General features: G+C 40.4%; 1 protein-coding gene across 4 annotated transcripts in view; it reads left to right on the top strand.

Annotated features, from left to right (window-relative positions):
* The first annotated feature begins 511 nt into the window (after positions 1–511).
* Positions 512–21,692, top strand: part of EDA2R (ectodysplasin A2 receptor) — a 104,136-nt gene continuing 82,955 nt past the window's right edge. The window contains exons 1-2 of one of the 4 annotated variants that reach the window (XM_025276123.2): positions 522–691; positions 17,748–17,844. In XM_025276123.2, coding sequence (XP_025131908.1) covers positions 17,758–17,844 — 87 coding nt within the window. In that variant the 5' untranslated portion in view covers positions 522–691; positions 17,748–17,757. Of the gene's footprint in view, positions 692–17,747; positions 17,845–21,692 lie in introns of all 4 variants that reach the window. The other 3 variants (XM_025276124.2, XM_025276122.2, XM_025276121.2) reach the window with 3 other exon arrangements.

Raw genomic sequence — 21,692 nt, 5'->3', positions numbered from 1 at the left:
AAACATTAAGAAGAGTGCCTGGAAGATATCAAGTGTTGCATAAGTGTTGTTATTGAGTGTTAGCTCATAATGCTTACCGATTAGTGGAAGGGAAAGGACAGACATTAAACAACCAAGCAAATTTATCAACTAAATTATTACAGATTACAATCCAGTGACAGTAAGGAAATAAGCATAATGCAGTGGACAAAGGGACGACTTGAATGAGTGAGGCTTATGTACAGAAGTGACACTCTGCCACAAAGACTCAAGTCCTCCCGAGAAACCACAGATCTTAACCAGCTCCACAACCTCTCCTGCTTCTATTCCCTTTCTCCCTGCTGTAGTCCCTGGAGTTTTCCAGTTCCTGCCAAAGGTGGGGCTTTTTCACTATTCACCCACCCTTCCCCAACTCCTCCCCTAATTTCCCTGTCAGGGGTGAAACTTCTTTGTGTAGCCACGCCTAGACACTGCAGTGATCCAATAGCTGCTTCATGGGGGCGGGGAAGTAGGCAGTAGCATGAAAGGAAAGAGAATAGGTTCTGGCTGTTGTTGCTGCACATGTGAAATGAGTCAGAGTCTACTGAGTGTGTGGTATGGAGGCTGGGGGCTGAGAAGTGGGGGCTTGGTGGGATATCTGGCCTGCGCTGAGGTACATTTGTCCAAGAATTCTGTTGCTGGAACAAGATCCATCCATCCATTCATTTACAGGGTAAGTGTGGAACACTCTCTGGTGTGGCAAGGTGGTTGAGATTTTTGGAGCATAGATATGGGAGTTCAGGATCATGTTAGGTTGATCCTGCTAAGGTGCTACAAAGTCAGAATGGCTGGGGAGGTGTCCTGTGGCTGTCTTTTTACCCACCCATCTGTATCCAGAAAGTGCTGTGTAAAATGCCAGGGACCTGCACTAATACCCTGATGACCTTGGTGAGCCAGTTCCCCTGGGTAGGCTTTTACTCTACCCCTACGTCCTTTGGAAACATGCCTGGACCGTCCAACCACCCTAACTGCAGTTGGGAGATAAGGAAGAGAAGGAGTCTAGGAGCTTAGGGAAGGGAGGGAGGAGTCGGATCATATTTGTAAAGCATCCCTAAGGAAGTTGAGCTGCTGGCCTACCCACGTGGCCCCTGGGCAAGTCGGGGCTTGTGTAAAGAGCTTGTAGGTTCTATTTGGGGGTTTTCAGTTTTCACCCTCACCCACCGGGCTGGGTTTCACTTGATCCTTCATTCCTGGAAACTGAACCCAGGGCAGTGATATTTTGATCCTTCCTTATCTCAAACATTGGCCAAGGCTAAGGCAGCTGTGAGAACTGGGGGACAAGAAAAGACCCACCAGGAAACTAGGCTGGGGAAGCAGAGACTGCAAGATATTATTTAGACAGATGTTGGCAGCTTTGACCAGTATATCACACCATGCAGGGTGGCTAAGGCAGGAGAGTATGGGGTATCTTCCCCTACACAATTCTTCAGTCCCTTCCTTCACCCCAGCATACCTCCAATTCAACATAACAGATTCACTGAGCACCTACTCTGTGCCACACTGTATGAGACAGACATATGCCTAAAGACATAGTCTGTGCCCACTAGCACCTCGTCATGGGTATATTAGCAATTAAATAAGATAAGCTTTAAAGATCCTGTCAAAATGTTTTGATGTTGTCAGATAAGGATCACATCTAATTAAGCCAGAGAAAATCAGAAAGGGTTTTTTATTTATTTTTTTTTTTGACATTTTAGCACCTTTCAGAGCTGCAAAGCCAGACTACTTGAACTCAAATCCCATCCCTACCATTTATTAACTGTGTGATATTGATCAAGCATAATTACTACACCCTGTCTGAATTCTGTTTTAATCTAGGCTAAAGCCATAGATAAAAATAGAGCTTACTTTATTAAGTTTCTGTGAGGATTAAATTAGATAATCTGCGTGAAATAATTGCACACACTTAGCACAGTGGCTGGACCAAAATAAGCACTTTATAAATGTTAACTATTATTTTTATTTATGATGAGCCATGAAACACAGATAGGATTTCAACAGGTGGAAACAGGAGAGACGGCAGTCCAAGCAGAGAAAAAAACAAGAACAACTGTTTGGAGTAAGGGAAGCTCTGGGCTTGTGAAAAGAACACCAGCTGAACTGGACTTTAGATTACAATTAGGTGGAAAATGGAAGTTAAAGTTGCCATGGTAGATTGATGACAAACCATGGAAGACTTTTGAATGTTAGATTTTCTCTTTAATTCATCAGACTTTGGAAAATCATTGAAAGTTTCTGAGCTAAAGGAAGAAGACAAATCTGTGTCTCAGAAAGAATAATCTGGTAAACATGAGTTACCTTAATTGGAATAGGAAAACATGAGAGGTAGATAAACCAGATGCAGAGAGGGAATGAGACCGTGGAGGTGGTGACTATGGGAATGGAAATGAGGCAATGAATTTAACAAGATATCACAGAAGATGAATCTGCAGAATTTGGAAGTTGACAAATTACATGAGATTGAAAAAAGAAGAATGAGAGAATCAATATCTTTTGGGGTTGGTTTAGACTTTAAAATGTTGTGTATTCCACTAATTCCATCCATTTTTGTGGATGGTACAAATAGAAAGGATATCCAATTTCTGAGTTAGACACAGCTTATTAAAGTTCTGAGTCTGCTACTTTTGCTGTTTGTGATCCTAAGCATATCAATTATTCCTTATTTCCAACCAGGATCAAAACAGTACTCATAGGACATTTAGAAATAGGTCCTGGGAGTGTGATTTTTGTACACAAGAAATGAAGTACTACTGCATTTAATGCCAACCAGTTTGATACAGCAAAGCATTGTTCCTACTACCCAATTATTATGCAGGTAGCTAGCCCACTGAGAAATAAGAATTTCTCCAAAACTGTTTAGAGGGAGAATAGTATCCATATCATAGGTTTGTTGAAAGGATTAAAAGAAGTAATCCTTGCAAAATGTCTAGCATGATATCTGATGCATAGTAGGTTTTTATGAATCATAATTTTCTTTCACTCCAATTAACTACACCTTATAAAATCTTTGCTAGTTTCTGCCTGAATACTTTCAGAGGGAATGTACTTAATAATCTCTGAGAGAGTCCATTCCCTTCCATAGAAAGCCCTGACTCTGCCAAAGTTCTTCCTTTTGTTAAGCTAAACTCAGTATTCCTGTGGCTTCCAGAGGTTCTAGTCATTCTCTCTGGGGCCACTCAGAGAAGTCTTCTCAGTCTCTTCAGGATAGTTCCTCAAAGATTTGAAAACCAAAGACCAGATTCTCATTCATCTTTCATTCCCAGGTCAAAAATTCTTCCATCTTTACTCTTATAGCATGCTGTCATGTCAAATAAGACTCTGAGATTTTAAGTTATATAAGTTGGGGTGGTGGTGGTACCTTCAAAGTGATGGGAAACACTAAAAGGAACATGATGGATGAATGTGACAAGTTCCTTTGTAATTTATTATTTCTTAAATTCCCACTATGTGCCATGTACTTTCAAATACATAATCCCACTGACTACTTAACCCTAGGGAAGGTCCAGGTCTTCTGGTCTTAATTGTACAGGTGGCCAAATAGGCCCAAAGAAAATGAAACTTGCTAGAAATCATCGAGTTAGTAAGTGAGCAAAAACTGGAAACCAGATTTTTCTTACTTCAAGGTCAATTTTGTTTTGTTTTACTTTTGACACTAGGTCCTAAATTTGGAGGCTTCAAATTCTAGTCCTGGCTCTGCCACTGACTGGCTATGTAAATGAAGAGAAATTCTATACTTTCTCGAGGAGCCTCAGTCTCCCCATCTGGATCATCAAGGGAATGAGGTTAGGTTGTCTTAAAGAATCCTTTTGAGATTCCATGACAATGTTTTCAATTATTTGATGGTTTGAAGTTTTAGCCAGTTACCAAAGATGAGGGGAAAAAAAAAAAAAAAAAACCAACATAATGAACTGAGGTGCCCGCCTATTACTAAAGAAGTTCAAGTAGATATGGATGGCATTTCTTTATTGAGCAACAGACCTTTGGGAATAAGATGACTTTTGAATTTCCATCTAACTCTAAGATTGTACGATACTGAACATTGTTTTATAGGATGTACATTTACATATGAGATCATGAACTTCTTGTTATATCAGTTTCACCTTTCCCCCACTATCCCGCCACCTATCTTTTCCTTGCTGCTGCTGCTGTTGCTAAGTCACTTCAGTTGTGTCCAACTCTGTGCGACCCCAGAGACAGCAGCCCAGCAGGCTCCCCAGTCCCTGGGATTCTCCAGGCAAGAACACTGGAGTGGGTTGCCATTTCCTTCTCCAAAGCAGGAAAGTGAAAAATTAAAGTGAAGTCGCTCAGTCGTGTCCAACTCCTAGCGACCCCATGGACTGCAGCCTACCAGGCTCCTCCGTCCATGGGATTTTCCAGGCAAGAGTACTGGAGTGGGGTGCCATTGCCTTCTCCGATCTTTAGGCAGCCTAAAAAATAAAAGTCAAGCAATATTTTGGCATCAATATCTCATCCTGTACAGACAGGCTTCACTCTATGGACTGATTCTCCCATTCATAATGTGAGGATAAGTAGCCCTGAGCTGTGCTTGCAAATGCTTATCAGTTTGTATGTCTGTTTCCTTAGGATATTTCTGGCCTGTGAGGAAGAGATAGTGCATATGATAGAATTTAGATTGCTTTGTGAGAAAAAGCACTGTTCTTATTGACATCCTCAGAGAGATATAGCTATTCCAGATAGTCTGGTAAATTGGACAGGGTGGAGAGAATATGGGGCAAGACCAAAGAACATTAATAAAAATCAGAAATGAGAGCACTTGAATGAGTTTTATCGAGTTCCTAACCCTGTAAAAAAAATCATACTACAAATCCAGTTTTCAGCTGGGAGAACTCAGTCAAGAGTATATCCTCCTTGGGAAGTCACCTAGTACTGCTGGTGGTGTGTGTGTGCGCGCATGCATGTGCATGCTCAGTCAATTCAGTTGTGTCTGATTCTTTGTGACCCTATGAACTGTAGCCTGCTAGGCTTCTCTGCCCATGGGGATTCTCCAGGTAAGAATACTGGACTGGGTTGCCACGCCCTCCTCCAGGGGATCTTCCTGACCCAGGGATCAAACCTATGTCTCTTAAGTCTCCTGAATTGGCAGGTGGGGTTTTTTGTTTGTTTTATCACTAGCACCACCTGGGAAGCCTATTGCTGGTGATGTAGGTAGCTTTTAATGATACCAGAATTTCATGGTATCTTGTGTTGGTCAGTACATGAATGTGACTCACTTTGGCTAGGGACACTGGGGAACAAAAGCAGTGGTTTGGGGTATTGGTTGTTTGTCTGGCCTGTGGCCTCTCTTCAATGCCCTTTGCTCCCAAACTCTGGGTGGAATAGAAACAACACTCATAGCAACCCCTCATATATGTAGCACAATTTGGAGTTTCCAGAGCACTTTCACATACATTATTTCATGTATCCCTTGAACATCATCCAGGGTAGTTTTTGTACCCTTGCTCATACTTGGGAAAACTGTTTTAGCAATCATTAATGTTTTCCTAATATGCTGGGAAAGATTGAGGGCAGGAGGAGTAGGGGACAACAGAGGATGAGATGGTTGGATGGCATCACTGACTCAATGAACGTGAGTTTGGGTAAACTCCAGGAGTTGGTGATAGACAGGGAGGCCTGGCGTGCTGCTGTTCATGGGGTTGCAAAGAGTCAGACATGACTGAGTGACTGAACTGAACTGAACTGGATATGTTTTCATAATCAGCCCAAAGATGGCTGGTCTTAATTATATCACCATATTCTTAGCTACACTTTTCTCTTCCCCACTCCCTTTAACAATTTTTTCAGCAGTCTCCAGACACTAACCATATATTTATATACATTTTAGCATGTCCCCCCTCAATTTAGAGTCTTTTAAGTTATGTTTGTCTTTTTTAGATTTATGCTTTTTTTTATTGTGGATGTGTGTGTTTTCACATGTTTTGAAGGAGAAAGATTTTAACTCACATGGTTAACATTTGTTTTTGGATGAATTAGAATTGCCCCATTGGATATTAATTCTATCTGTACAGTGACAATTGTTTTTAATAAAATTTTATTTTATTTTTCTACCTCAACATCTTTATTCTTGCTGAGTCATTATCTGTTGCTCTGTACACTGGAATAAAAAACAAGGTAAATAGTTGTGACATCTTTAACTTTGCTAGCTCTCTTTATTCTCCTCTGTTGATATACTAATCAACAGTACTGAACCAAACGTTGCTATCACTAACAGTTGAAATACTTCAACCACTTTGTAAATGAAAAGAGAAGCTTGATAAAAACTGTAACAACCACCTGTGGTCTCTGAATTATTTCTATTCCATGCACATATTGTGATATATTTGAATATTAAGAGGCAATCTACTTTGTCACATACCAACAAAATAATGCATTTCCAGTCCTGATGCTCCTTCACGTACCTGTACCAACAGCTGACACTATTGCTTATCTTTTACTTCTTAAAACTTTGTCCTGCACTATCCCATCCAGGTTCTATTCTTTCTTCCCTGGATTCCCCTTCTTGGTTGCTGCTAGCTATTCTTCTTCTTCCAGCTTCAAATATGGATGTCTACTAGTGTTTCATTCTTAACATTTTTCTTAGCTCATCAAGCCTCTGTTGTGATTTACTTAGGCCAATGTTGCTTAACCTTCCAAAAGCTTGTTTTTTTTTTTTTTTTTAATTCGTCTAAGGTTTAAGTATGTTTTAAAAGTGAAAGTGTTAGTTGCTCAGTTGTTTGCGACTCTTTGTGACCCATGGACTGTTGTCTGCCAGGCTCCTCTGTCCGTGGAATTCTCCAGGTAAGAACACTAGAGTGGATAGCCATTCCCTTCTCCAGGGAATCTTCCTGACTCAGGGATCAAACCTAGGTTTCCTGCATTTCAGGCAGACTCTTTACCATCTGAGCCAACAGGGAAGCCCTATGTTTTAAAGTACCCCAGATAATTCTGATGTGCATCCATGAACTGAGCTGGTATTTTTATGCATTTGACTTATTTCTAGCCCAAACCTATGTTCTACGTATTTTAATTGCCTGTTGGGCACCACCACTGACATGTTCCTTTGTCTACTCCAACTTTCCAAACTTAAAACAATTTAATACTAAGTATGTTGTTGTTGTCGTTGTTTTTAACTAAAAAGGAACTCCCCTTTCACACTCTATGTGGTCCCAAGGTTATCCTGGCTTCCCAGGCAGAAACCTTTAGAATCTTCTCTGACTTATGCCTTTCTCTCAATTCTCACATCCATGTAATTGTAGGGTCCTATGGACTTTCCTTGTAAGATCTGTATCTCCCATGATCACTTCCTTTCTGCTCCTAGTGCTACCATGTTTATCCTGGCCCTTATCTCCTAGGGCTTGAGCAGAAAACCTATCTAGCCATTCTTTAAAGAACAGATGAATGTTCAGAAAATATTTTTGTCCCTATAAGATTACTGAGGAAATAGTAAATTTAGGTGACAGCCTGGGAGGACCTCCATTCCCTAATTTAGAGTTCAATACTGCCTTGGAAAGCATGTCATAATCATAAGTCTTAAATTACCTGTGAGTCCTGGTTTTGTTTAATGCTAGTTAAATAAATTTCAGTTCAGTTCAGGTGCTCAGTCATGTCTGACTGCAACCTCAAGGACTGCAGCAGGCCAAGCTTCCTTGTCCATCACCAACTCCCAGAGCTTGCTCAAACTCATGTCCATTGAGTCAATGATGCCACCTAACCATCTCATCCTCTCTCGTCCCCTTCTCCCCCCACCTTCAATCTTCCCCAGCATCAGGGACTTTTCCAATGAGTCACTTCTTCCCATCAGGTGGCCAAAGTATTGGAGTTTCAGATTCAGCATCAGTCCTTCCAATGAATATTCAGGATTGATTTCCTTTAGGATTGACTAGTTTGACCTCCTTGCAGTCCAAGAGACTCTCAAGAGTCTTCTCCAACATCACAGTTCAAAAGCATCTATTCTTCAGTGTTCAGCTTTCTTTATAGTCACATCCATACATGACTACTGGAAAAACCATAGCTTTGACTAGACAGATTTGTTGGCAAAGTAATGTGTCTCTGCTTTTTAATATGCTTTCTAGGTTGGTCATAACTTTTCTTCCAAGGAGCAAGCGTCTTTTAATTTCATGGCTGCACTCACCATCTGCAGTGATTTTTGAGCCCCCCAAAATAAAGTCTCTCACTCTTTCCATTGTTTCCCAATCTACTTTCCATGAAGTGATGGGACTGAATGCCATGATCTTAGTTTTCTGAATGTTGAGTTCTAAACCAACTTTTTCACTCTCCTCTTTCATTTTCATCAAGAGGCTCTTTAGTTCTTCTTCACTTTCTGCCATAAGGGTGGTGTCATCTACATATCTGAGGTTATTTATATTTCTCCCAGCAATCTTGATTCCAGCTTGTACTTCATCCAGCCCGGCATTTTACATCATATACTCTCATTATAAGGCAAATAAGTTAAATAATGCATATAAGTTAAATAAGCAGGGTGACAATATACAGCCTTGGCATACTCCTTTCCTGATTTGGAACCAGTCTGTTGTTCCATGTCCACTTCTAACTGTAGCTTCTTGAACTGCATACAGATTTCTTAGGAGGCAGGTAAGGTGGTCTGGTATTCCCATCTCTTTAGGAATTTTCAACAGTTTATGATACATACAATCAAAGGCTTTGGTATAGTAAATAAAGAAGTAGATTTTTTTTTGAACTCTCTTGCTTTTTTGATGATCCAACAATTTGATGGATCAACAATTGCCAACGATTTGTTGGCAATTTGATCTCTGTTTCCCTTTGCCTTTTCTAAATCCAGCTTGAACATCTGGAAGTTCACAGTTCACATACCCTAGAAGCCTGACTTGGAGAATTTTAAGCATTACTTTGCTAGTGTGTGAGATGAGTACAATTGTGTGGTAGTTTGAACATTCTTTGGCATTTCCCTTCTTTGGGTTTGGAATGAAAACTGACCTTTTCCAATCCTATGGCCACCGCTGAGTTTTCCAAATTTGCTTACATACTGAGTGCAGAACTGTCACACCATCATCTTTTAGGATTTGAAATAGCTCAACTGGAATTCCATCACTTCTACTAGCTTTGTTCATGGTGATGTTTCCTAAGGCCCACTTGACTTCACATTCCAGGATGTCTGGCTCTAGGTGAGTGATCACACCATCATGGGTATCTGGCCCATGAAGATCTTTTTTGTATGGTTATTCAGTGTATGTGAGGTATTTTTTTCACTTTAAGCCTCTGTTTTAAAAATCCATTAATTGGTGATAACAATCCATGGCTTATTCTCAGAGTTATTGGAAGAAACTATTGAGCTAACTGTTATGAAACCCTTTCCAATTGTGAAACCTTTCACTAGGCCAGAAGATTGTTACCATTTTTTTGGTAATTGTTTACCATTCACTCATTCAACAAATATTTATTTAGTCCCTACTGTATGCCAGGCATGTTCTAGGCATTGGGGATGAAGTACTAAACACAACGACCATGATCTCATGGTGCTTGCATTTTAGTTGGGTTAGAAACAAGCAATAAAGAAGTAAATAAGTAAGATATAAAATGTGTCAGATGGTCATAAGTGCAATTGAGAAGAATGAAACAGGAGAAAGACATAGGGAATATGGTGTGAAGTTGAAGTTTTAAGAGGGTGGTTAGAAAAGCCTCCCTAAGAAGATATTATAAGATCAAAGAACTGAAGAAGGTGAGGAAAGTAGTGATGTAGATATCTAGGGGAACACATGCCTGACTAAAGGAACAGTGAGTATCAAAGACCTTAAAGTGGGAGCATTTTCAGGTTAGTTTCAGGAAGAGCAAGGAGGTTGGCATGGTTTGAGTTAAGAGAATAATAGGAAGAAGAGTAGATTATGGGATTAAAGAGGTGATGGGGAGGTAGGAAGATCACCTAAAGCCTCATTGGCCATTATGAGAACTTTAGTTTTATTGAGTAGGGAGAGCCATCTATGCATTTTGAGGTTGGAAGTGACATGATTTAACATATTTTAAAGGATCATTCCACCCTCAGCCCATGTCACACTATTACTTATTCTTTCCAGAAAAAAAAAAAAAAATGAGTAGGCCTCAAGTTACTCCCTCATCAAGTTCCCCCTAAATGTGAGGGAACATAAAGTCCTTTTTCTGACTGCACCTAATATTCAGGCGAAATGTACAAGAGCCAAAAAGAGCCTTAAAACAATGATTTTCAGGGAATTCCTTGAGTACCCAGTGGTTAGGACTCTGAACTTCCACTGCTGGAGGCCTGGGTTTGATCCCTGGTTGGGGAACTCAGATCCCACAAGTTGAGTTGAGGAACCAAAACAGAAAAAACAAATGATGACTTTCAAAGTTGGCTGTACATGAGAATTACCTCCTGAATTTTTAAAAATTCAAAATACATCAGAATCTCAGGAATGCAAATGAAATATATGTGTTTTTTGGAGTTCCCAAGATGCACTAGGTGAGAACCACTAGTCAAAGATTTGACCAAATCCTCATGGTATGATTGGGGACCTTGAGTCCAGCAATGGGGAGGAATACACTTTTGATAGCACAACTAGACCTGGGACCACTCACCATTCTGAGGAATGCAGAATTCACAAATATGTGGGCAGAAAGAAGATAAGAAGTTTGATACTTTGGAAGCAGATTATGGGCAAGAGAAAGCTGGGATAGAAGTGGCCCTGAGCCATGCCAAGAAAGAGAAGGCTGAGAGCCAGCACCAAGTGATAAAACAACATCTGGATTATAGGCCAAACATCTGGAAATAATGAAGGCATTGCACAGATTGGAAGCTTGATTTTCAAAGAAATTACTATTCTCAAGCCCACACTGAGCAACTACTTTGACTTTTGCCAGTCCCCTGCATGTGGATGACTGGGTAGGCTCACAAGGAGAGGAATGGGCAGGGTATGGACCACCTGCTGTCTTCCTCATCCTCTTTAATTTCACATCTCCTGCACTGCCCAGGCAAAGCAAATATCTTCCATCAAGTCCTGAGTTCTTAATTTAGACCTGTCATCCTGTTTTGCCCACCCATCCTAGATAGAGAAAGCACGTTTCATTCCACAGGCATGTGCAAGTTGAGAAGAACAGCAGTCACAAGCTGTGGCCAAAGGCAGCTGCACTGGCAGTAGTTTAAGTACCTAATATCAGCAGAAACTTGGCAATGTCAATTTTTCAGGGCACCATGAGCTCATGTGGGAATTACTATTAATGTCAGTCTCATTGCTTATCCTTTTCCCTGTCAACTTGCATTCTTATTTTTCTAGGTTATTTTTTTCAAAGGGGACAGGATCATGACAAGAGGATAGACAGGGTGAACAGTCACATAACAAAGACAAAATAAGGAGATACTCTAGTCATCTTGCCACTTGTCAGCCCCTCTGGTTAAACCCAATCAATAACCCAAACAGCACTTAATAGATAAATTTGCATTAAAAATCATTTGGAGGCATATATAAGAATATTCATAATACCTTTTTAAATTTTAATTTGGGAAATAGCAAGCATTGTCTAATAGAATGATATAGGGTAGTTCAAGGTATTAAAGGAAACGCTGAAGAACTAGGATTTTTATGAAATATAATTCTCATGTCATAAATGTCACTTTTGTAAAGTGTACAGCTCACCGTTATTTTTGTTTTGTTTTTTGTTGTTGTTGTTGTTTGTTTTTTAACATATTCACCAAATCACACACCATCACTACTATCTAGTTCCAGACAGTACCCATTGAGTAGTTATTTCACATTCTCTCCTTCCCTCAGTCCCTGGCAACTACTAGCCTACTTTCTGCCTCTGTGAATTGTCTATTCTGGATATTTCATATAAATGGAATCATGTATTTTTCCTTTTGTGTGGCTTCTTTCACTTAGCATTATGCAAGGTCCATCCACATTGTAGTCCTTATTGAGTATTTCACTCCTTTTTCTAGCTAAATAATATTTAATTGTATTGCCCGTACTCTTGCCTGGAAAATCCCATGGACGGAGGAGCCTGGTAGGCTGCAGTCCTTGGGGCCGCTAAGAGTTGAGCACGACTGAGCGACTTCACTTTCACTTTTCACCTTCATGCATTGGAGAAGGAAATGGCAACCCACTCCAGTATTCTTACCTGGAGAATCCCAGGGACAGAGGAGCCTAGTGGGCTGCCGTCTATGGTGTCACACAGAGTTGGACATGACTGAAGTGACTTAGCAGCAGACTACACTTTGTTTATCCACTTATCAGTTGATTTATATTTGGGTTGTTTCTACGATTTGGGCTATTATGAATAGTGGTGCTAAGAATATTCATGTCCAGATTTTTGTGTGAATATATATTTTCATTTATTTTGGTTGTATAACAAAGATAGGAATTGCTGGATCACATGGTAACTTTATGTTTAATATTTTCAGGAACTGCAAAACCATTTTTCAAAGAGAGTACAGCACTTTACATTTACCAGCAGTATATGAAGTTGCAATTTACCACATCCTTCCCAACATTTAATCATCCCCCTTTTTTTTATTATGGCCACTTTAGTGGGTATGAAATAGTATTCATGGTGATTTTGATCGACATTCCCCTAATTGCTAATGATGTTAAAACATCTTTTTTTTTTTTTCCTTATTGGCCATTTTAATATGTTCTTTGAGCAATGTATATTCAAATATTTAATTAGATTATTTGTCCTTTTATTGTTGAGTCATAAGATTTCCATATTGTATGTGCTAAGTGTGTGCTAAGTCACTTCAGTCATGTCCGACTCTGTGCAACTCTATGGACTGTAGTCTGCCAGGGTCCTCTGTCCATGAGATTCTCCAGGTAAGAATACTGGAGTGTGTTGCCATGCCCTCCTCCAGGGGATCTTCCCGACCCAGAGATTGAACCAGCATCTCCTATGACTCCTGCATTGACAGGCAGTTTCTTTACCACTGCTTCCCTGGTAGCTCAGAGGGTAAATCATCTGCCTGCAATGCAGGAGACCTGGGCTTGATCCCTGGGTTGGGAAGATCCCCTGGAGAAGGGAATGGCAACCCACTCCAGTATTTTTGCCTGGAGAATCCCATGGCTGGAGGAGCCTGGTAGGCTACAGTCCACAGGGTCACAAAGAGTTGGACACTACTGAGTGACTTCCCTTTCCCTTTCTTTATCACTAGTGCCACCTGGGAAGCCCATTATATATGTGTGTGTGTGTGTATGTGTGGTTGTGTGTGTGTGTGTGTGTGTGTATTACAATATATATAATATAATATACATATTATGTTACAATATATACATTATACATGTGCATTATATATATATATGTATATACACACATACATTGATATATAGTTTGTGTGTTCATGCTTAGTCACTCAGTTGTGTCTGACTCTTTGGGACCCCGTGGATTGTAGCCTGCAACCTCTGTCCATGGAATTCTTTAGGCAAGAATACTAAAGTGGGTTGCCATTCCCTTCTACAAGGAATCTTCCCAACCCAGAGATCAAACCTGGGTGCCCTGCATTGCAGGCGGATACTTTGCTGCCTGAGCCACCAGGAAAGCCCTACATATAGCTTGTCAGTTCTCTATAACTTAGTTTTTTTTTCCTGTTATGTGGGTTGTCTTTTTATTTTCTTGATAGTGTCCTTGAAGCACAAACGTTTTAAATTTTGGTTAAGTAAAATTTATGTATTTTTTTCCTGTTTTGTTGTGTTCCTTCTGGTGCTATGATCTAAGAAATCATTGCCTAATCAAAGATCACGGTTTATACCTATATTTTCCTATAAGAAAAAAATTTAATTATAAACATTTTTGTTTCCTTATAAAAACTCTTTTAAGAGTTTTATAGTTTTATAGCTTTCATTTAGAGGTTTGGTCCATTTTAAGTTAATTTTATATATGGTATGAGATAAGGGTCCAATTTGATTCTTTTTCATGTGACTATACAGTTGTCACAATATGTTTTTTTGAAAAGCTTATTCCTTTCCCATTGAATTTTCTTGGCACTCTCTTTGAAAATCATTTGACCATAGTGTAACAACTTTATTCTAAATGGCCACAAATTAGAAACAGCCCAAAAAGGGAACCCTCTTACACTGTTGGTGGGAATGCAAACTAGTACAGCCACTATGGAGAACAGTGTGGAGATTCCTTAAAAAACTGGAAATAGAACTGCCTTATGACCCAGCAATCCCACTGCTGGGCATACACACTGAAGAAACCAGAATTGAAAGAGACATGTGTACCCCAATGTTCATTGCAGCACTGTTTACGATAGCTAGGACATGGAAGCAACCTAGATGTCCATCAGCAGATGAATGGATAAGAAAGCTGTGGTACATATACACAATGGAGTATTACTCAGCCATTAAAAATAATACATTTGAATCAGTTCTAATGAGGAGGATGAAACTGGAGCCTATTATACAGAGTGAAGTAAGCCAGAAAGGAAAACACCAATACAGTATACTAATGCATATATATGGAATTTAGAAAGATGATAATGATAACCCTGTATGTGAGACAGCAAAAGAGACACAGATGTATAGAACAGTCTTTTGGACTCTGTGGGAGAGGAAGAGGGTGGGATGATTTGGGAGAATGGCATTGAAACATGTATAATATCATATAAGAAATGAATCGCCAGTACAGGTTCAATGCAGGATACAGTATGCTTGGGGTTGGTGCACTGGGATGACCCAGAGGGATGGTATGGGGAAGGAGGTGGGAGAGGGGTTCAGGATGGGGAACACGTGTACACCCGTGGTGGATTCATGTTGATATATGGCAAAACCAATACAATATTGTAAAGTAATTAGCCTCCAATTAAAATAAATAAATTTAAATTAAAAATAAAATTAAAAAAAGAAAGAAACAGCCCAATGCCCATCAACCAAAAGAAAAAAAAAACACATATAAAATAAATTATGGCATATTCAAACAATGGAATACTACACAGCAATGGTAAGGAATAAATTTTGCTATACACAATGTCATGGGTAAATCTTACAGATGTTGTACTGAGCAAAGAAAGCCAGAAACAAAAGAGGGCTCTCATATGAATCAAATTTACATGACATTCAAGGACAGGTTAAACTAATAATGGTTATAGAAGTCAGAATAAAAATTACTTCAGAGAAGGAAATGGCATTGACTGGGAAGGGGTATGAGAGAGTCTGCTGAGGTAATGAAAAGGTTTTTTTTATCTTTATCTGGAAGCATTTGTATGAGTATATTCCCTAGTGGCTCAATGGTAAAGAATCTGCCTGCAATGCAGGAGACACAGGAGCTGTGGGTTATATTCCTGGTTCATGACGATCCCCTGAAGGAGGGCACGGCAACCCACTCCAGTATTGTCTGGAGAATGCCAGAGACAGAGGAGCCTTGTGTGCAATAGTCCATGAGGTTGCAAAGAGTCAGTGATGACTGAAGTGACTTATCACACATCCATGCATATGTCGAAATTGTATAGATCCATCTATGTTGCTGACTTATACAGCAGTTTGGAGGATTCAGATGTATCTTCTGGGATACTTTGGAAGAGTGTCTAGCTGCAGTTATAGGGCACCTCAGAGTAGCTCTGATTTTCTCAAAACTTATTCTCTCTCACCTTCTCTTAAAATAAAAAGGCAGTACATCTACAACAGGACACTGCTGACCACAGGGAAGAACTTGACATAAGGCCTGAGTTTGTCCCTTGGCAATAATTTAGCCATTATTAGACAATTTTACTCATAGCCATGACTTCTTCATAACAGATCAGAGTCATTGTGGCTTCTCTTTAAAAAAGGTAATTTGTTAAACTTATTTTGAAAGACAGTTTAATTTGCTTGCTTGGGATAAACAGTTTGACAAAGTAGGAGGGAAAAAAAAAAAGGCCTATGTTTGTTCCCTGGAGCTTGATACGGGGATTTGGCCATACACCTAACTTGCCTACTCACAGGTCTCAAAGCCAAGGTTAGAGGGACATGTTAAGATTCATGCCACATGACATTTATTAGATGGAAAGGACTCTGGATACCAAATATAATAAAGTGTCTCAGATACCCAAAGGGCAGAAACAGATGCTATGGAGATTTCAGATGCCTATATTGGGAGCTTATCTTAAGGGCATGACTGCTCTTTGGCTCCTGCCAATGATTTTCTGATTTTGTGGGCAAGAATAGGATACAGGGGAGTTGCCCAGACCAGTATTCTGGCCCTGTGCCCATGACACTTAATTCTCTTGTCATGAGAGCTGTGAGACCACTGATAGTTCTTGTTCCTAATGACACGATGTGGGGTAGGGAGGGGAGTGTGCCTACTGAGGCTGACACTATGGGTCAATAATAAAAACAGCAGATGGGGGCATCTTAAGCTTATGTAAAAAATGGATTTTGTAGCCTACTTTGTTCTGAATTAAGAAATGGGAAAGAATGGCCCAGTTGATCGTGGGAAAAGGTACATTCAAGCAAGAATCCCAGACAGGAAAACTTACTCCATTGCTACTGGGGACTTTTGAAGGGAGGAATGATGGTATCTAGCACAAGGTATACATACACACTCTCCTCTATTCTGACTGGAAGTACACATTTAGGATTTTATATACTTTGAGAAACCACCTGAAGTTCACCGTGGTATGAGGTTAAGGAGTGAACAAAAGAACCTCACCCCACCTTTCTCTTTGAGCAGTGCAAGCCCCATGTATCAGTTACTTACATTAAAATTCATCTTTGTAGAAAATTACCTCTCTATATACTCAACTTTATCTTATTTTGTATAACTTCTCAAATCCTTCAGAATGCTTTGATGGACCCTAGTTCATTTAATCATTCCAAGGACTATATAAGGTAGGTAAGGAACATACCGACCCCTTTCTTCAGATTAAGTAACTGAAGCCAGAAAAAATAAAGTGACTCATACAGAATCATAGATTGAAGGAAGAGCCAAGTAAGTTGACCAACCATCCCAGTTTACCTGAGACTGTCCTAGTTTCAACCCTGAAAGCCCCATATCCTGAGGAAGCTTATTAGTCCTAAACAAACCTGTATCCAGGATAGAACCGATATCTCCCAACACTTTGACCAATGCTAGTGCCAGTGCCCTATACCATTTGTATTTTGAAACCTGTTATCTGAGTAGTGTTTCCTTTTCTCTGCACTTTGGTGTACCAGGACATTTCTTCAAGCTGGATCATTCTCCCCTCCCACGCTTCCAAGGACAGAAGCAATGACAGCTAGTTTTCTTCAAAGGTGCTTGAGACAGTTTTGGCAAAAGAGAACCATGCTTCAGCTTTCTCATCCACAAAGGGATAATAATCTCTATTGCTTACAACATGGATGTTATGTGGATCAAATATAATGAGTATGAAAGTGCTTTCAAAACTGTTAATAGCTAGTAACATGTGAGAGATTGTGGCTATACTCTATTTTCTAGGCAGATACCAGCTCCTTGTCTTATCATTTTCTTTCCAGTTCAGCAAGTGTTACAACCACTAACTGTATGAACATTGGTGAATTCCTTGGTCTTTATGCCTCATTTTTCACACATTCAAAATTAGGTTAATAATAATTTATGATATGGTTGTTTTAAAGCTTGAATTATTACATTTAGACCATTTAAGACTTCTTGGCATGTGGTTAGTGCTATCTAGGCATTAGCTGTTTTGAGTTGGCTTCCTCAAACCTTCTAACCCAGGTCCAGAGACTAGACTAAGAGGTCAATAAACCAACTGAGATGGAAGCCACTACTTGCCTTGAGATCCTTTCCATTTGTTCCATAATTGTATTCTGTGCCCATAGCCTTCCCACCATGGATTGCCAAGAAAATGAGTACTGGGACCAATGGGGACGGTGTGTCACTTGCCAACTGTGTGGACCTGGACAAGAGCTCTCCAAGGTAAATACCCCTGGTCAGGATACTTATTTCTGTTACATCCTAGAAAAGCAGACTGGCAACCAAGAAAGTCCAAGATCAGGAGAGTCGACCCCATCTGTGGCTAATAGGTTTAGCAAATAAAACATGAAATCCAAAGATTATGACAATAGCAGTCACAGTTCCATTAAGAATTCAACCTGGCAGCATCAGAGGCAGGTGAGGATTCCATGAGATAATGGAGTATCTCAATAGGAGATATATAATACAAAGGCTTAAGAAGGCTGTTAAGTATTATGGACATATGTCAACTAAAGCAAGATCCACTCATTTGGGGCTCAGGAGCCAGCTATCAAGTCTTGGGAATGGAAAAGAGAGAACTGAGTAGGTTGAAATGTGGCCTCTGTATAGAGGAACTGGGCCACTGAGGAAACTGCAAGAGAGGATTCATTGATGGGGAACTAGGAAGGGTCTAGAATCCCAGTTGGTAACAAAACAACCCACAAGGCAGGAATTATATACTCAACCCTGATTTGCAGAGCTGCATAATTGTTTTTGCTTCAGGTCCCTGTTGGTCCCAGAAACTGAGAGTGGTATTAAATTGAGACTGAAGTTGGGGACACAAAGGTTCGGAGCAGACAGCCAGCAGATTTTTTTCACACTCACATATTTTCTGCAGTTGTCTAATAATTCAGCAATCACTTACTGGTTTTGTTCATTGTTATTCAGTCGCTAGGTTATGTCCTACTCTTTGCGACCCCATTGACTACAGCACACCAGGCTTCCCTATCCCTATCCTTCACTATCTCCTGAGTTTGCTCAAACTCATATCCATTGAGTCGATGATGCCATCCAAACATCTCATCCTCTGTCACCCCATTCTCCTCCTACTCTCAATCTTTCCTAGCATCAGGGTCTTTTGCAATAAGTCGGCTCTTTGCATCAGGTGGCCAAAGTATTGGAGCTTCAGCATCAGTCCTTCCAGCGAATATTCAGGGTTGATTTCCTTTAAGGTTGACTGCTTTGATCTCCTTGCTGTCCAAGGGACTCTCATGAGTCTGCCAACACCACAGTGCAGAAGCATCAAGTCTTCGGTGCTCAGGCTTCTTTATGGTCCAACGCTTACATCCATACATGACTACTGGAAAAAACCATAGCTTTGACTATATGAACCTAGTCAGCAAAGTGGTGTCTCTGCTTTTTAATATGCTGGCTAGGTTTGTCATAGCTTTTCTTCCAAGGAGCAAACGTCTTTTAATTTCTGCAGTCACTGTCCACAGTGATTTTAGAACCCAAGAAAATAAAGTATGTCACTGTTTTCATTGTTTCCACATCTATTTGACATGAAGTAATGGGACTGGAGTGAAGAGGAACTAAAAAGCCACTTGATGAAAGTGAAAGAGGAGAGTGAAAAAGGTGGCTTAAACCTCAATATTCAGAAAACTAAGATCATGGCATCTGGTCCCATCAATTCATGGGAAATGGATGGGGAAACAGTGGAAACAGTGTCAGACTTTATTTTTCTGGGCTTCAAAATCACTGCAGATGGTGACTGCAGCCATGAAATTAAAAGACACTTACTCCTTGGAAGGAAAGTTATTACCAACCTAGATAACATATTGAAAAGCAGAGACATTACTTTGCCAACAAAGGTCCGTCTAGTCAAGGCTATGGTTTTTCCAATAGTCATGTATGGATGTGAGAGTTGAACTGTGAAGAAAGCTGAGTGCCTAAGAATTGATGCTTTTGAACTGTGGTGTTGGAGAAGATTCTTGAGAGTCCCTTGGACTGCAAGGAGATCCAACCAGTCCATTCTAAAGGAGATAAGCCCTGGGTGTTCTTTGGAAGGAATGATGCTAAAGCTGAAACTCCAGTACTTTGGCCACCTCATGCGAAGGGTTGACTCATTGGAAAAGACTATGATACTGGGAGGGATTGGGGGCAGGAGGAAGAGGGGACAGTGGAGGATGGGATGGCTGGATGGCATCACTGATTCGATGGACATGAGTTTGGGTGAACTCTGGGAGTTGGTGATGGACAGGAGGCCTGGCTTGCTGCGATTCATGGGGTCACAAAGAGTCAGACACGACTGAGAAACTGAACTGAACTGAACTGAATGGGACTGGATCACATAATCTTAGTTTTTTGAATGCCGAGTTTTAAGCCAGTGTTTTCACTGTCCTCTTTCACCTTCATCAAGAGGCTATTTAGTTCCTCTCTGCTTTCTGCCATTAGGGTTGTGTCATCTGCATATCTGAGGGTATTGGTATTTCTCTTGGTAATCTTGATTCCAGCTTGAGCTTCATCCAGCCCAACATTTCACATGATGTACTCTGTATATCTGTACACATGATGTACTTTGGCCACCTAATGGGAAGGACTAACTCATTGGCAAAGACTGTGCTGCTGGGAAAGATTGAAGGCAGGAGGAGAAGGGGACAACAGAGGATGAGATGGTTGGATGGCATCACTGACTCAAGGGACATGAGTTTGAGCAAGCTCTGGAAGTTGGTGATGGGCAGGGAACCCTGGCATGCTGCAGTCCATGAGGTTGCAAAGAGTTGGACATGACTGGGTGACTGAACTGACCTGACTGTATATAAGTTAAATAAGTTGTGTGACAATATACAGCCTTGGCATAGCCCTTTCCCTATTTGGAACCAGTTCATTGTTCCATGTCCGGTTCTAGCTGTTGCTTTTTGGTCTGCATACAGGTTTCTCAGGAGGCAGGTAAGGTGGTGTGGTACTCTCATCTCTTTAAGAATTTTCCACAGTTTGTTGTGATCCACACAGTCAAAGGCTTTAGTATAGTCAATGAAGCAGAAGTAGATGTTTTTCTAGATTCCCTTGCTCTTTCTATGATCCAACAGATGTTGGCAATTTGGTCTCTGGTTCCTTTACTTTTTCTAAATCCATCTTGTACATTTGGAAGTTCCCAGTTGATGTACTGTTGGGGCCTAGCTTGAATTATTTTGAGCATTACCATGCTAGCATGTGAAAAGAGTGCAGTTGTGTGGTAGTTTGAACATTCTTTCACATTGCCCTTCTTTGTGATTGGAATGAAAACTGACGTTTTCCAGTCCAGTGGCCAGTGCTGGGTTTTCCCAAGTTGCTGGCATATTAAGTGCAGTACTTTAACAGCATCATCTTTCACGATTTGAAATAGCTCCACTGGAATTCCATCACCTCCACTAGATTTGTTTCTACTAATGCTTCCTAAGGCCTACTTGACTTCACACTCTAGGATCTCTGGCTGTAGGTGAGTGGTCACACCATTGAGGTTATCCAGGTCATTAAGACCTTTTTTGTATAGTTCATCTGTGTTTTCTTGCCACCTCTTCTTAATCTCTTCTGCTGCTTTTACGTCCATACCATTTCTGTCCTTTATTGTGTCCATCTTTGGAGAAGGGAATGGCAACCCACTCCAGCATTCTTGCCTGAATAATCTCATGGACAGAAGAACCTGGTAGGCTACAGTCCATGGGGTCGCAAAGAGTCAGACATGACTGAGTGACTAACACTTGCATTAAATATTCCCTTGGTATCTAATTTTCTTGAAGAGATCTCTAGTCTTTCCAGTTCTATTGTTTTCTCTATTTCTTTGCATTGTTCACTTAAAAAGTCTTTCTTATCTCTCCTTGCCATTCTCTGAAACTCTGCATTCAGTTTGGTATATTTTTCTCTTTGTTCTTTGCTTTGTGCTTCTCTTCTTTGCACAGTGTTTGTAAGGCCTCCTCAGACAACCATTTTGCCTGTTTTCATTTCTTTTTTGGGAGATAGTTTAAACACCTACAAACTGGCAGGCATGGTTTTAGGCACTGTGGATGTGGCAAAACAAAATTTTTTGCCTTCACCAACCTTACCTTTTTTTC

The sequence above is a fragment of the Bubalus bubalis genome, chromosome X (assembly GCF_019923935.1).
Source record: "Bubalus bubalis isolate 160015118507 breed Murrah chromosome X, NDDB_SH_1, whole genome shotgun sequence".
NCBI classification, from domain to species: Eukaryota; Metazoa; Chordata; class Mammalia; order Artiodactyla; family Bovidae; genus Bubalus; species Bubalus bubalis.
This window is presented reverse-complemented; position numbering and strand designations above follow the sequence as displayed.